The 14,355-nt window shown below is 43.3% G+C and overlaps 1 protein-coding gene across 1 annotated transcript in view; it reads right to left on the bottom strand.

Annotated features, from left to right (window-relative positions):
* The window catches only part of LOC126335665 (uncharacterized), a 67,184-nt gene that overhangs the window by 25,425 nt on the left and 27,404 nt on the right, over positions 1 to 14,355 (bottom strand). Inside the window, exons 4-5 of the mRNA XM_049999120.1 lie at positions 13,816 to 13,924; positions 10,379 to 10,550 (exon numbers count right to left, since the gene is read on the bottom strand). Of these exons, the coding sequence (XP_049855077.1) occupies positions 10,379 to 10,550; positions 13,816 to 13,924 (281 nt within the window). The remainder of the gene's footprint in view (positions 1 to 10,378; positions 10,551 to 13,815; positions 13,925 to 14,355) is intronic.

The following is a 14,355-nucleotide window of genomic DNA, read 5'->3' as shown; positions in this document are numbered from 1 at the left end:
ACCTGGTAAAAAGGGGTACATACGCCTAAAAAATGAGATTGGCTGGAAGTGCAAAATGGTTAAGCAGGAATGGATACAGGATAAATGTACGGATTTAGAAGTATATTTCACTAGGAGAAAGATAGATAGCACCTACAGGAAGATTAAATATGCGTTTGGGGACTAGAGGAGCAGTTGCATGAAAATCAAGAGCTCAGACGGAAAATCAGTCTTACGCAAAGAAGGTAAAGCTGAAAGGTGGAAGGAGTATGTAGAGGAGCTGTACAAGGGATGTGAAGGCAATATTATAGAAACGAAAGTGGATGTAGATGAGGATGAGGTGGGAGAATGATACTGCGAGAATTTGACAGCGTACTGATAGACGTAAGTCATAGAAGAGCCCGGGAGTAGACGACATTCCTTCAAAACTACTGGCAGCTTTGGGAGAGCCAGCCATGTCAAAACTCTTCCATCTAATGTACAAGATGTATGAGACAGGCATAGTACCCTCATACTCCAGTTCCAAAGAAAGTATTTGCTGACAGCTGTGAAAATTACCGAACTATCAGTTTAAAACGCCAAAGCAGCAGAACACTAACACAAATTCCTTACAGAAGAACAAAAAAATGGTAAAGCCAACCTCGAGGAAGAAGGGTTGGGTTTCCAAAGTAACGCAGGAAAACGCAAGGCAGTATTGACCCTGCGATTTATCCTTGAACATAGGTTAAGGAAAGCCAAACTTGGTTTTCTGCCAAATAAACTTAATGACAGTTCTCTGCTTGGAACGCAAATCCGTTACAGACGCCATGTTGAAGACTACGTATAGGACAGAACATGAAACTATTGGGGTTGAAGCGGGAATATTTCACGGTATTACACAATAAATATCGCATTTTTTAAACGAAATTAGCAGAGAAAAAGTGTTGTATTATTTAATAAACGTCCCTCGTGTATTTGAAGACTGTCATACAAGTACTCACAACTTGGCACTGTAACAGCGTAGATCTACAGAGAATATGCCATTCTGCTTTCACATATGCAGAGTGTTTTGTTTCAGTATTATAGATACAATGAAATTGACAAGTAGATGACAATGATACAAGAAAACAATCCTAATGAACGTAGTTCTGGACACCGAAGGTATTACGAATGAATCTATGCACACTTTATAACAGAGTACCAGAGGATTCGAACTGCAGATACACTTGAAAAGTGTTCCACATGTCACACGTTTATGTGCAAGCAGGCTTGAGCTTGAATCCTCATCGATGCAAGTGCACATTCAAAAGTCCCAGTGATGTTTTGAATGCTTCGAAGAACATGTATAATGCGTTTGAGGAGTTCGTCGGTGCTATCAACAGGGTCGGAATACACCAAAGGTTGAAATATCCCCACACAAATAAATAAATAAATTAAAATCATCGGGTACAAGTCCGGGAACGTGGGAGTACGTTGTATTGGTGAGTCACGGCCAATTTACCCGGAGATTATAAAGTCAGCTGCTCTCAGAAGTCCACTGTCGCTGTAATTATCGCATGGCAGCTAAACTTGGTAGATATTGTAATGCGTTAAGGCGGAACCTATTCACGCTGAAAAAATTAGTTCAAATTTTGGCAACCAGATGAATATGCGGCGCTGTAGAGCATCTCGTGTACTTCTTCGGTGCTCATATAGAACAAATCGTGCAAACTGCGGTTAATAATGACACCAACATTATTCCTTTCTCATTTGTTCGACCTTTTCTGTTCACTTACGTTCGTAATCCATTACATATTGTCAAATTTCTATACGTCTTTCTTTCTTTCACAGCCCCAGATTTGCACCTGGTGGCCAAAATTAGAACCAATTTTTTTTCAGCTGAAATCACTTCCGCATTAACAGGTTGTAATATACGCCACGTTTTGCTGCCATCTAACAATTACAGCCCACACTGTACCTCTGTGAGTAGCTGCCTTTAATTATAACCAACCAGTACGCTTCGAAGATCCGTTCTACGTATTCCCGGACAGCCACATGAAACTGTGCCAGTGCACCATAATGCATGCACCACATACGCATCATCCAAGTCGCAGATTTCGACATGAACAGCTTTATAACGTTGACATAACTGTACAGTCGCATACGAAGACTAAACTCTTCGTTTCTAGTTATTTGTTTGTGTCATTGCCCACTTCTTGCCCCATTCGTTTGTACTTGTAATAGTCAGAAAGCATGTATAATCCGCAAACCATTGTGCAGTGCATGGTGAGAGTCTATTTGCATGTTGAACGAAGGAAATATGACTCTCTCGATGCCTCTGTAAGCGCCACAACCTTTCTTATCTTATTCACAGGTAGGATGCAGAACTTCCCCCCCCCCCCCCCCCCCCCAATAAGTCGTCTCTAATTTACTCATTTAATGATTCACTGCGTTTCTACTTACGACTCAAAACAGATATACGGCCTAAATATCAGTTGGAGAAATTGAATTTGTGCGGCTACACCCCTGAAATCTGAGGGATCAGTCAACGCGTCGCCGAAACATGAAGATGAAACATTACCGTTTAAATTAGTGATGAACGCTGCTGTCATATTTGCGTATGATCCATAGCACCTTTTAATAACCTAGCAGTACGTCTGAATTCGTCCAGCATCTGCTGCCAGGGCTTTTTCGGAGAACTTCAGATGCTGAAACAGTTTTCCAAGCACTCCTATGTGTATGGGTCCACAGTCGGTGAAAATTTATTCAGGAAATATTGAGAACAAAAACATGGTCCAAGAAGGCTGTAATCTGTTTGTCATTCGCGCTGTGGGCCAATTTCAACAGTGGATAATTTTCAAAGACAGTTTTTACGGTTCACGCTTTATTTCACATATGTGCTTGAGAATAACCCACGATTGAAATAGCCCAATTGCAGGGATAATAAACAGCGTACAGCCTACTTGGACCACGTTCTCATCCTCAGAACACGTTGAAGCTGTGGACCCCCCCCAACCCAAAAAAAAAAAAGTTTTAAAAAAGTTTTTCATTGAATTCATTTCCTGCATAGGCTGTTTTCAGTTTTGAAGTAAATGCTTTGTTTCATGCTTTGTTTCACGCTTCCTTACATGCTAATTTCGTCTCCTTGGGCATTTTGAAGCTACCTCCGTTTTGGTGAAAAACTATAATGACATACCTTGTTTTCCACATATTTGTGAGGAGGAAGCTCCATCTAAAGATGCTTCTAATAAAGGCCACTTCTGAAGGTGGTGCCAACGGCCACAACACAGATGTGAATTCTGCACTTAAAGTGAAAAAATGGAACCCTTATGCGAGTCTTTGTCGCTCTACCAGCGTCAGTGACGCTAAATTCTTTAGTTCGCATTTAAAAATAAAAGTGCACATGAAATTGTCAACGTCTAGAAATCAAAATTTTAGGTTCTGATTCCAAAATATATATCACTACCATCTTTATTAGCGATGTACTTCCCAGAATCATTTCAAAAAATCTAAGGCTTTAATTCGTCTTTATTACTACTCGTTTTACTTGACCGCCATATTTCATACCTGTTCTTAGATTTTCCCGTGAATTTTTAAACCTTGTAAAAATCTCTTCGTTGCACACATGGTCTTCAGATTATTCACATTTAAATATAGCTGTTATGTGTCCAACATGTCCAGCATTTCGTAACACAGTTCTTCTGTGTTTGTAGAATCTGAACTAAATGATCCCAGCTCACCTTCTAAATAGATTGTTCATGGCTACACGCGGGATTAGCCGAGCGGTCTGAGGCGCAGCAGTCATGGACTGTGCAGTTGATCCCGGAGAAGGTTCGAGCCCTCCCTCGGGCATGAGTGTGAGTGTTTGTCCTTAGGATAGTTTAGGTTAAGCAGTGTGTAAGATTAGGGACTGATGACCTTAGCAGTTAAGTCTCATAAGATTTCACAGACATGTGTGTGTTCATGGCTATCAGCTCCATCAAAAACGTTCTCCTAACTTTCGAGCAGAATGTTTTGTCGTTGGTGATAGCTACCCTGCAACAGCAGCACGTTCGTTAATCGCAGTCTATGGCGGCACACAGGTAAATATTCGACATGTTTGCAGCCAGAGAGTATAGGCTATCGGCCTAGTTGTTAGTTGTTGTTGTGTGGCAGTGTGTTCAGTACACTTAGGTCGCACGGGGTTCATAACGAGGACAAATATCCTTAACAGCTTTCAGCCCATCTCGATCTCACGACTTTAGTCTCTCTGAGAGTGAGATTTTATCAGCAGGCGTCCTCTTCAAAATAAACTAACTATGCTGAGAGCAGTGTCACAGGAAGATTCTCAATTACTTGCAACAGAACTCATAAACATCATTACATACCTGTTTCAAAAATTTTTCATCACTTCTTCTTTAATAAGTGTTCTGAGGTCGAGTACATATTGTGAAAACTGTATTACGTAATTCTATATTTGTTGTGCGTATGTTCTACTTTTTCACTTAGTTACATGTCATACCAACTATTGCATTGTAATTATTTTAGCCATCTGTCCTTGATTCGTAGAAAACAGTACACTGCCTTCTCTCTTTTTCTTTGCTACTTTTAGGATGTTGTAGAGGAGAGCGGTAAGGAAAAGATTCCGTTCCATACTGCCAACGTGAGAAGAGTAGTGTTCATATTACGAGCGAAATAAGTGTCACCTTTGCTTCTTACGACCTACCGAATACTATTTCTTTTACACTGCTATGAAACCATCGTAAAGACTGAAGTTTCCCTAGAAGAATCATGGCTGCCTACTGTAAACCGAGAACTGATTTTTGCCCAAAATGCCTGAAATGCAGCGTATCAGACGAAATAAACAAAATACATATCCCTGCTCAACATCTACATCTACATCCGTACTCCGCAAGCCACCTGACGGTGTGTGGCGGAGGGTACCCTGAGTACCTCTATCGGTTCTCCCTTCTATTCCAGTCTCGTATTGTACGTGGAAAGTAGGATTGTCGGTATGCTTCTGTGTGGGCTCTAATCTCTCTGATCTTATCCTCATGGTCTCTTCGCGAGATATACGTAGGAGGGAGCAATATACTGCTTGACACTTCGGTGAAGGTATGTTCTCGAAACTTTAACAAAAGCCCGTACCGAGCTACTGAGCGTTCTCCTGCAGAGTCTTCCACTGGAGTTTATCTATCATCTCCGTAACGCTTTCGCAATTACTAAATGATCCTGTAACGAAGGGCGCTGCTCTCCGTTGGATCTTCTCTATCTCTTCTATCAAACCTACTTGGTGCGGATCCCACACTGCTGAGCAGTATCCAAGCACTGGGCGAACAAGCGTACTGTAACCTACTTCCTTTGTTGTCGGATTGCATTTCCTTAGGATTCTTCCAATGAATCTCAGTCTGGCATCTGCTTTACCGACGATCAACTTTATATGATCATTCCATTTTAAATCACTCCTAATGCGTACTCCCAGATAATTTACGGAATTAACTGCTTCCAGTTGCTGACCTGCTATTTTGTAGCTAAATGATAAAGGACCTATCTTTCTATGTATTCGCATCACATTACACTTCGCTACATTGAGATTCAATTGCCATTCCGTGCACCATGCGTCAATTCGCTGCAGATCCTCCTACATTTCAGTACAATTTTCCATTGTTGCAACCTCTCGATACACCACAGCATCATCTGCAAAAAGCCTCAGTGAACTTCCGATGTCATCCACCAGGTCATTTATGTATATTGTGAATAGCAACGGTCCTATGACACTCCCCTGCGGCACACCTGAAATCACTCTTACTTCGGAAGACTTCTCTCCATTGAGAATGACATGCTGCGTTCTGTTATCTAGGAACTCCTCAATCCAATCACACAATTGATCTGATAGTCCGTATGCTCTTACTTTGTTCATTAAACGACTGTGGGGAACTGTGTCAAACGCCTTGTGGAAGTCAAGAAACACGGCATCTGCCTGTGAACCCGTGTCTAAGGCCCTCTGAGTCTCGTGGACGAATAGCGCGAGCTGGGTTTCACACGACCGTCTTTTTAGAAACCCATGCTGATTCCTACAGAGTAGATTTCTAGTCTCCAGAAAAGACATTATACTCGAACATAATATGTGTTCCAAAATTCTACAACTGATCGACGTTAGAGATATAGGTCTATAGTTCTGCACATCTGTTCGACGTCCCTTCTTGAAAACTGGGATGACCTGTGCCCTTTTCCAATCCTTTGGAACGCTTCGCTCTTCTAGAGACCTACGGTACACCGCTGCAAGAAGGGGGGCAAGTTCCTTCGCGTACTCTGTGTAAAATCGAACTGGTATCCCATCAGGACCAGCGGCCTTTCCTCTTTTGAACGATTTTAATTGTTTCTCTATCCCTCTGTCGTCTACTTCGATATCTACCATTTTGTCAACCTTGCGACAATCTAGAGAAGGAAGCACAGTGCAGTCTTCCTCTGTGAAACAGCTTTGGAAGAAGACATTTAGTATTTCGGCCTTTAGTCTGTCATCCTCTGTTTCAGTACCATTTTGGTCACAGAGTGTCTGGACATTTTGTTTTGATCCACCTACCGCTTTGACATAGGACCAAAATTTCTTAGGATTTTCTACCAAGTCAGTACATAGAACTTTACTTTCGAATTCATTGAAAACCTCTCGCATAGCCCTCCTCACACTACATTTCGCTTCGCGTAATTTTTGTTTGTCTGCAAGGCTTTGGCTATGTTTATGTTTGCTGTGAAGTTCCCTTTGCTTCCGCAGCAGTTTTCTGACTCGGTTGTTGTACCACGGTGGCTCTTTCCCATCTCTTACGATCTTGCTTGGCACATACTCATCTAACGCATATTGTACCATGGTTTTGAACTTTGTCCACTGATCCTCAACACTATCTGCACTTGAGACAAAACTTTTGTGTTGTGCCGTCAGGTACTCTGTAATCTGCTTTTTGTCACTTTTGGTAAACAGAAAAATCTTCCTACCTTTTTTAATATTTCTATTTACGGCTGAAATCATCGATGCAGTAACCGCTTTATGATCGCTGATTCCCTGTTCTGCATTAAATGATTCAAATAGTTCGGGTCTGTTTGTCACCAGAAGTTCTAATATGTTATCGCCACGAGTCGGTTTTCTGTTTAACTGCTCAAGGTAGTTTTCAGATAAAGCACTTAAAAATATTTCACTGGTTTCTTTGTGCCTGCCACCCGTTATGAACGTTTGAGTCTCCCAGTCTATATCCGGCAAATTAAAATCTCCACCCAGAACTATAACATGGTGGGGAAATCTACTCGAAATATTTTCCAAATTATTCTTCAGGTGCTGAGCCACAACAGCTGCTGAGCCCGGGGGCCTATAGAGACATCCAATTACCATGTCTGAGCCTGCTTTAACCGTGACCTTCACCCAAATCATTTCACAATTCGAATCTCCGTCAATTTCCTTCGATACTATTGCACTTCTTATCGCTATAAACACGCATCCCCCTTCACTGTCCAGTCTATCTCTGCGGTATACATTCCAATCAGAGTTTAGGATTTCATTCCTGTTTACGTCTGGTTTCAGCCAACTTTCTGTTCCTAGTACTATATGGGCGTTGTGACCGTTTATTAATGAGAGCAGTTCTGGGACCTTTCTATAGACGCTCCTGCAGTTTACTATTAGCACATTAATATTGTTATTCCTTGTTGCATTTTGCCTACTCCTGCCTTGCCGCGTCTCACGAGGCGTCTTGTCGGGCTTGGGAGGGAATTCACTAACCTAAAAAAAAAACCATGTGCACTCCACACGTACTCCGCTACCCTCGTAGCCGCTTCCGGCGTGTAGTGCACGACTTACCTATTCAGGGGGACCCTACATTTCTCCACCCGATAGCGGAGGTCGAGAAATTTGCACCCCAGCTCTCCGCAGAATCGTCTGAGCCTATGGTTTAAGCCTTCCACTCGGCTCCAAACCAGAGGACCGCGATCGGTTCTGGGAACGATACTACAAATAGTTAGCTCTGATTCCACCCCGCGAGCGAGGCTTTCCGCCTTCACCAACTCCGCCAACCGCCTGTACGAACTGAGGATGACCTCTGAACCCAGACGGCAGGAGTCATTGGTGCCGACATGAGCAACAATTTGCAGTCGGGTGCACCCAGTGCTCTCTATCGCCGCCGGTAGGGCCTCCTCCACATCTCGGATGAGACCCCCCGGCAAGCAGACAGAGTGAACACTGGCCTTCTTCCCCGACCTTTCCGCTATTTCCCTAAGGGGCTCCATCACCCGCCTAACGTTGGAGCTCCCAATAACTAATAAACCCCTCCCCCCGTGTGCCTGCTCGGACCTTGCTGAAGGAGCGGCCACATGTCCACTCACAGGCAGAGCGGGTGATGCCACACGGACAGCCTCCACATTGACCCTCCGCCTCGTGCGCCGCGAACGCCGCTGAACCCGCCACTCCCCTTGGGGAGAGGGTGGCCCAACCGCGCCCGGTACCCGCGAAGATGTCTCGACAGCAGGGACAGTGGGTAAAGCATCTAACACAAGGGGTGCACCATGCGACGCACCAGACTCACCACTGCCACTACAATCCGAGCCAGCAGCCTGAAGACAGCTGACCGCGGCCATCAACACGCTCAGCTGTTCGCGAAGAGTGGCCAGCTCCTCCTGCGTCCGTACACAGCAGCCACACATCCTATCCATCCTAAGAAATCAATTTACTATAGAGTGTTAGTCAACTTTTAACTAGACTGCTAATTCACTAAAGGCGGTTGATTATTGACTAAACTGTGATTGCTAACCACTTCTTGTAGAAAACAAGGAAAATAGCACTACCTGTCTCTGGACTGTATTCAAAACAAACACTAGCACTACTAACACTATGGCTGACTAAAGGGACTCTCTGACTGTATTCAAAACAAACACGAGATCTATGGAACACTTAATAGCACTCGACTATTAAAGCTTCCTAAAAGCAAAAACACACAGAAGAAGTGACAAGTAAGAAAAATACAGATAATACTTAAATTAAGGTAGCTCGCTGCACAGCAGACGTGAAGCAGACGTAGCAAAAAATCATGAGACTACAGTGATGTTTCATCATAAAGATTTACAAGTAAATCATGAGCTAAGATTCCTGAGTTCCCCTGATTCTGAATCATTTAGCCAATAGCTAAAGAAAACGTGCGTGGTTTTCAAGTGCTACTTTTGTGTATATCATTAACTCTACACCACATGGTTACAATCAAGTGTACATCAGGTTGCAGTAGCTTGCAGTAGCATCTTCAAGGAACCTCAATGATAGCAGGGGCGATCCCTTGCAGTATTCTTAGCCTACAACACCAAAAGGAGAAAATAAAAATAAATTATGCGCGATAATGACTATATGGTGTGCCGTCTGCTATGGCCGAGCGGTTCTAGGCCCTTCAGTCCGAAACCGCGTTGCTGCTACGGTCGCAGGTTCGAATCCTGCCTTGGGCATGGATGTGTGTGATGTCAAAAAATGGCTCTGAGCACTATGGGACTTAACATCTGGGGTTATCAGTCATTTAGAACTACTTAAACCTAACTAACCTAAGGACATCACACACATCCATTCCCGAGGCAGGATTCCAACCTGCGACCGTAGCAGTAGCGTGGTTGTGGACTGAAGCACATAGAACCGCTTGGCCACTGCGACCCGCATGCGTGATGTCCTTAGGTTAGTTAGGTTTAAGTAGTTGTAAGTGTAGGGGACTGATGACCTCAGATGTTAAGTCCCATAGTGCTTAGAGACATTTGACTGTATGGTGTGCAATGAAAAACCTTTATAGAAAGTGTTTCATTAGCAACAACCACTTTACAGTCAAAACAAATTCAGGACTAATATTTTCAGTGAAAGACAGAAACATGAATATTATTTGAATGAGTTTATTTCCATTTGCAGGACACATCCTGGTAGCATGTACAGGTCAAGATGTTGGGTTCAGCCTTAGGTTTCAGTGGCCATATTTTCCGTAGCCCCCGAGTCCTCCAAAGCCACCGCCGTAGCCTCCGCCGAAGCCGCCGCTGTAGCCTCCACCGAATTTGCCTCCGAGGCCTCCTCCGAGACCACCGCTCAGGCCTCCTCCGAGACCACCATCGAGGCCTCCTCCGAGACCGCCGTGGCCGGCGCTGACGACGTAGGGCACTGGACGCTTAACGACGTAGGGCTGAGGTACTGGGACGGACACTGGGGTGGGGACCTTGACGGGGACGGGCACAGGGTTGTCCACAGGGACAGGGTACGGCTGCGGTACGTGGACGGGAACGGGCCGCTCCACGGGGACTGTCACTGGAACCCTCACTGGAACTGGGATGGTATTCTCCACAGGCACTGGAACGGGGACGGGGACTCGGTTGACAGTCACCTGAGGGGCTCCACCTCCGATGGCACCACCAAAACCACCTGAGATGCCGCCTCCCAGACCGCCTCCTAATCCTCCTCCGTAACCACCTCCATAGCCGCCTCCATAGCCGCCTCCGTAGATGCCACCATAGCTACCACCATAGCCGCCACTTAGTCCACCTCCGTAGCCTCCCAGAGAGCCAGTGAGTCCTCGCTTCTCCTTCACCTGCTTCTCCTCAGCCAGGGCTGCCAGGGCCAGACCGCACAAGTACACGCACACCTGTTGACAGACACGTTCAAGAAGTTTGAGATGATCCATCATTGAAGTGTAGGTAGGACTGTGGCCAATCATAAACTGCTAGAAACAAGGAATACCAGCAGATATACTTTTTATAAAATACATTAACTATGCGACCAGTTTCGACACCACTTAAGTTTATCTTCAGGCCCCTATGCAATCTGGAGACCTCGGAACATTACGATAGATACCATGTATATTTATTTGTCTCATGCTGTAGGTTGGATATCAGCGTAGGGGTCTGGAGATGACACTAGCGTAGCGTCGAAGCTGGTCGTAATTTATGTATTTTATTAAAAAAAATACGGCCTTTGGTATTACTTTATTCTACACGTTATGGAAGAGACGTTTTGCTCTTTAACAAAGGGAAAATATTTTCCAACAAGTATTCGGTTCTGCTACTTGGTATGCCAAATGGTACACGAGTACGGACTACAATCCGTCAGGTAGGTTAATTTTAAGTGCTATTGATTCCAACATTTCCTTACGACTACAGGAATTGTCGTCCTGTATACACACTTTGCAGTGAACTTTACCCATTCAGCATGCAGTAAAGAGAATAACATCCTTCAATTTCGTGGTTTCTCGGAAGCATTCTCGCTTCCCGAGCATGCGGTCCCGGGTTCGAGTTCCGGCGGGATCAGGGATTTTCACCTGCTTCGAGATGACTGGATGATGTTGTGTCTTCATAATCATCATCATCATCATTATCATTCATCCCCATTACGGTCGGAGGAAGGCAATGGCAAACCACCTCCACTAAAACCTTGCTTAGTATGGTGGTGCGGGTCTCCCGCATATTTCCCCTACGCTCTGTCAAGGAGTATGGCACTTCATCATCATCATCGATTTCTTGTCCATAATTCTGGGGCAGGTTCCATATTTTTAAAACTGATTAAATTTTAATACTGGTTAACCTACCAGTAGCACTTTTATTTTTCTTTTAATTTTCACGACCGGTTTCGAGCCGCAGTACCTTTTCCAGTGGATGTATGTCTATCTACATCTACATCTACATGGATACTCTCCAAATCACATTTAAGTGCCTGGCAGAGGGATCATCGAACCACCTTCACAAGTCTATATTATTCCAATCTCGTATAGCGCGCATAAAGAACGAACATCTATATCTTTCCGTACGAGCTCTGATTTCCCTTATTTTATCGAGGTGATCGTTTCTCCCTATGTTTTCTCATTCGGAGGAGAAAGTTGGTGATTGTAATTTCGCGAGAAGATTACGTCGCAATGAAAAGCTCCTTTCTTCTAATTATATCCAGCCCATATCATGTATCATTTCCGTGACACTCTCTCCCATATTCCGCGATAACACAAAACGTGCTGCCTTTCTTTGAACTTTTTCGATGTACTCCGTCAGTCTTATCTGGTAAGGATCCCACACCGTCGTTACAGTACACAAACAGAACGGTCTTGGGAGTAAAATAAACATGAAAGTGAATTTGCAGAATTTATTCGATTGCAAAAGAATACCCTTTATTGGGATATCCTTACAGGATTATACTTCTTGGAAATTATTTTCCTCTGTAGTGTACTTTGCTCAACCAGGTTACAGTAAAACAACGTAACATTTTGCAGACATTGCAACAGTCTTCTTCTGACGTGTGTGTTCTCCAGAACTTATAGTACGAATGAAGATTTCTGTGGTTGCATCAAGAACTTTGTGTATTTTTCACTCAAGTGGGTGTTGAGTATGAAAGCACGTTCAAAATACGGATACCGTGAAATATTGCCCCTGCAAACACACCTAAATATTGAGCAGTAGTAATGAAGATAGTAATCGAAGACGTTTTCTGATGTATTATGACGGCTTTGAATGTCCACACTCCCACTTCAAAAAACTGTTTGGTTTACAATGAGCAGAATTGTTTTTTTATCATTCAGTGCTACTGTAACTTATTGTAAAGGGACACACATTATTCAATGTATAAGGCTGCAACATAATCCTTTTATCAGATGTTTAAGTTAGACTTTACTTACAGAAAGTATGCAACTGAATCTGATAATGAAGGATGTAGTAATGAAGTGACTTGTTCTGCTTCTGTTCGTCCTAAAATTTATGGCGGTGAATGACTGAAACTTTTGGAAAGCACTGCACGTAATAACCTTAAATATGAACAACATTTTAAACAGTGGTAATGGGTCACTAAATACAATTATTGTTCCTACTAATTGTCGGTGCTGCAGCCCCTATTTCTTCATATTTTGAGAACAGAGGAAGAGGATGTGTATGCGTCGTGGGGGGGGGGGGGGGGGGGAAGGAAACAGTTAAGAGACCAAGTGGTAACTGGGAGCAAGGAGAGAGTTTCTTAGACTCATGAAAATTCTCGGTGCAATGTGTCTGAAAAGTAATGCCTCTAACTAGGAAAAAGAGCCAGATCACTATATGTTTCCAAATAAATTTGTATGCGTATGAATGGTAGGTACAACCATAAAAGAAAAGTATTTCACAGGAAATACAATAAAATAACCTGTTAGGTATACTGCGAAGATTTATTATAATATCCAGAGCGTCTGAAATGTAAGGTAACTGTTGCTTCTGTTCTCTTAAAAATGAGAACAAATGGAAACAAATTGATAATTTGCCCATAGGGGACAACGTACTTCTACGATTTTTAAGAAGGATACGATTTTCAGGGTGCATGTTCTCTCAAAGACATATTTTTACGCCATATTTCTATTTAACAAATATGCGCCTGTCGTCTGCTACCAAATTTCACGTTTTCCTATTTTTATATAAAATGGTGTGTACCGGCACTTCGTTATTAATTTACAACTGTAGCAAGACGAACACTTAAGATCCATTTAAAAAGACAGGGAAGGAAAAACCTGTGACCAGAAATTTTTTAAACAGTTTTTATGGCCTTATAAGTTTGGGGCTTACAACACTTATCATTCAGTCTTCCGAATCGAAGACATCAAGCAAAATGTTCTTATAATTCACACATTTACTTCGGAACAGTTATGACTAGTACAGCCTACTTTGCTTCTGTTCTTTCCCGGTGATCTTTCAAATGACAAAGGAATGTCAGATTGAGCTGTACGATGGTTAGAAAAGTTTTGTAGAACTCAACATCATATTCTGTTTATAAAAGTATGGCGAAGTTGGAACCTCTGCTGCATATCGTTCCAAAAATTAGCAGATTTATAGTGGCATTGAAATGTATTATCATTACTCAAGGATGTTACAGTTATAGCAACGAGCCTATAGTGCTATAGGGAAACTACTCACCAGGATCCTCATTGCTGCTTGTGTGTCCTGCTGGGAGCGAGCAATGACTGATGCTGCTCCTAGGCTATGGAGATCTTTTATACCGCTGCTCAGCGCTACCCCTCCTCCACTGCTGAGTAATTACCACGTCCGGTTCTCCCTGGTCTGCATATGACTGTAACCGATTCGGTCTGTGAGCAGACTTTGCCACCTTGATGCAGCACTGAAAGTCGTTCTTGAAAATGGGGACTAATTAAGAGGTTCGTGGCGAATCTGGTGGTCTGTGCATCTCTCCCTAAACTCTGCATGTCACTGATTTTAAGGATGCTTACTTATTCATAACACTTCCTTTCTTTTAGTGACAACATGTTGAAGTTTGGCCAACAATATATGCAACGCAAAAGATACTGGGTGCGTGTGCATGTGTGCACTTCCGTGTGCCACGGAATGCCCGAGAGGAGAACTGTGTTGCTGCGAGATTAATATTAATGTAGCTACAAATGAAACACGTTGACAGTCATAAATGAGATACTTCAGCGGCATTTGGCAAAGTACAGTTAC

This window comes from Schistocerca gregaria, chromosome 2 (assembly GCF_023897955.1).
Source record: "Schistocerca gregaria isolate iqSchGreg1 chromosome 2, iqSchGreg1.2, whole genome shotgun sequence".
NCBI classification, from domain to species: Eukaryota; Metazoa; Arthropoda; class Insecta; order Orthoptera; family Acrididae; genus Schistocerca; species Schistocerca gregaria.
Note: the sequence above shows the minus strand (reverse complement) of the source record. Positions and strands in the feature narration are given on the sequence as shown.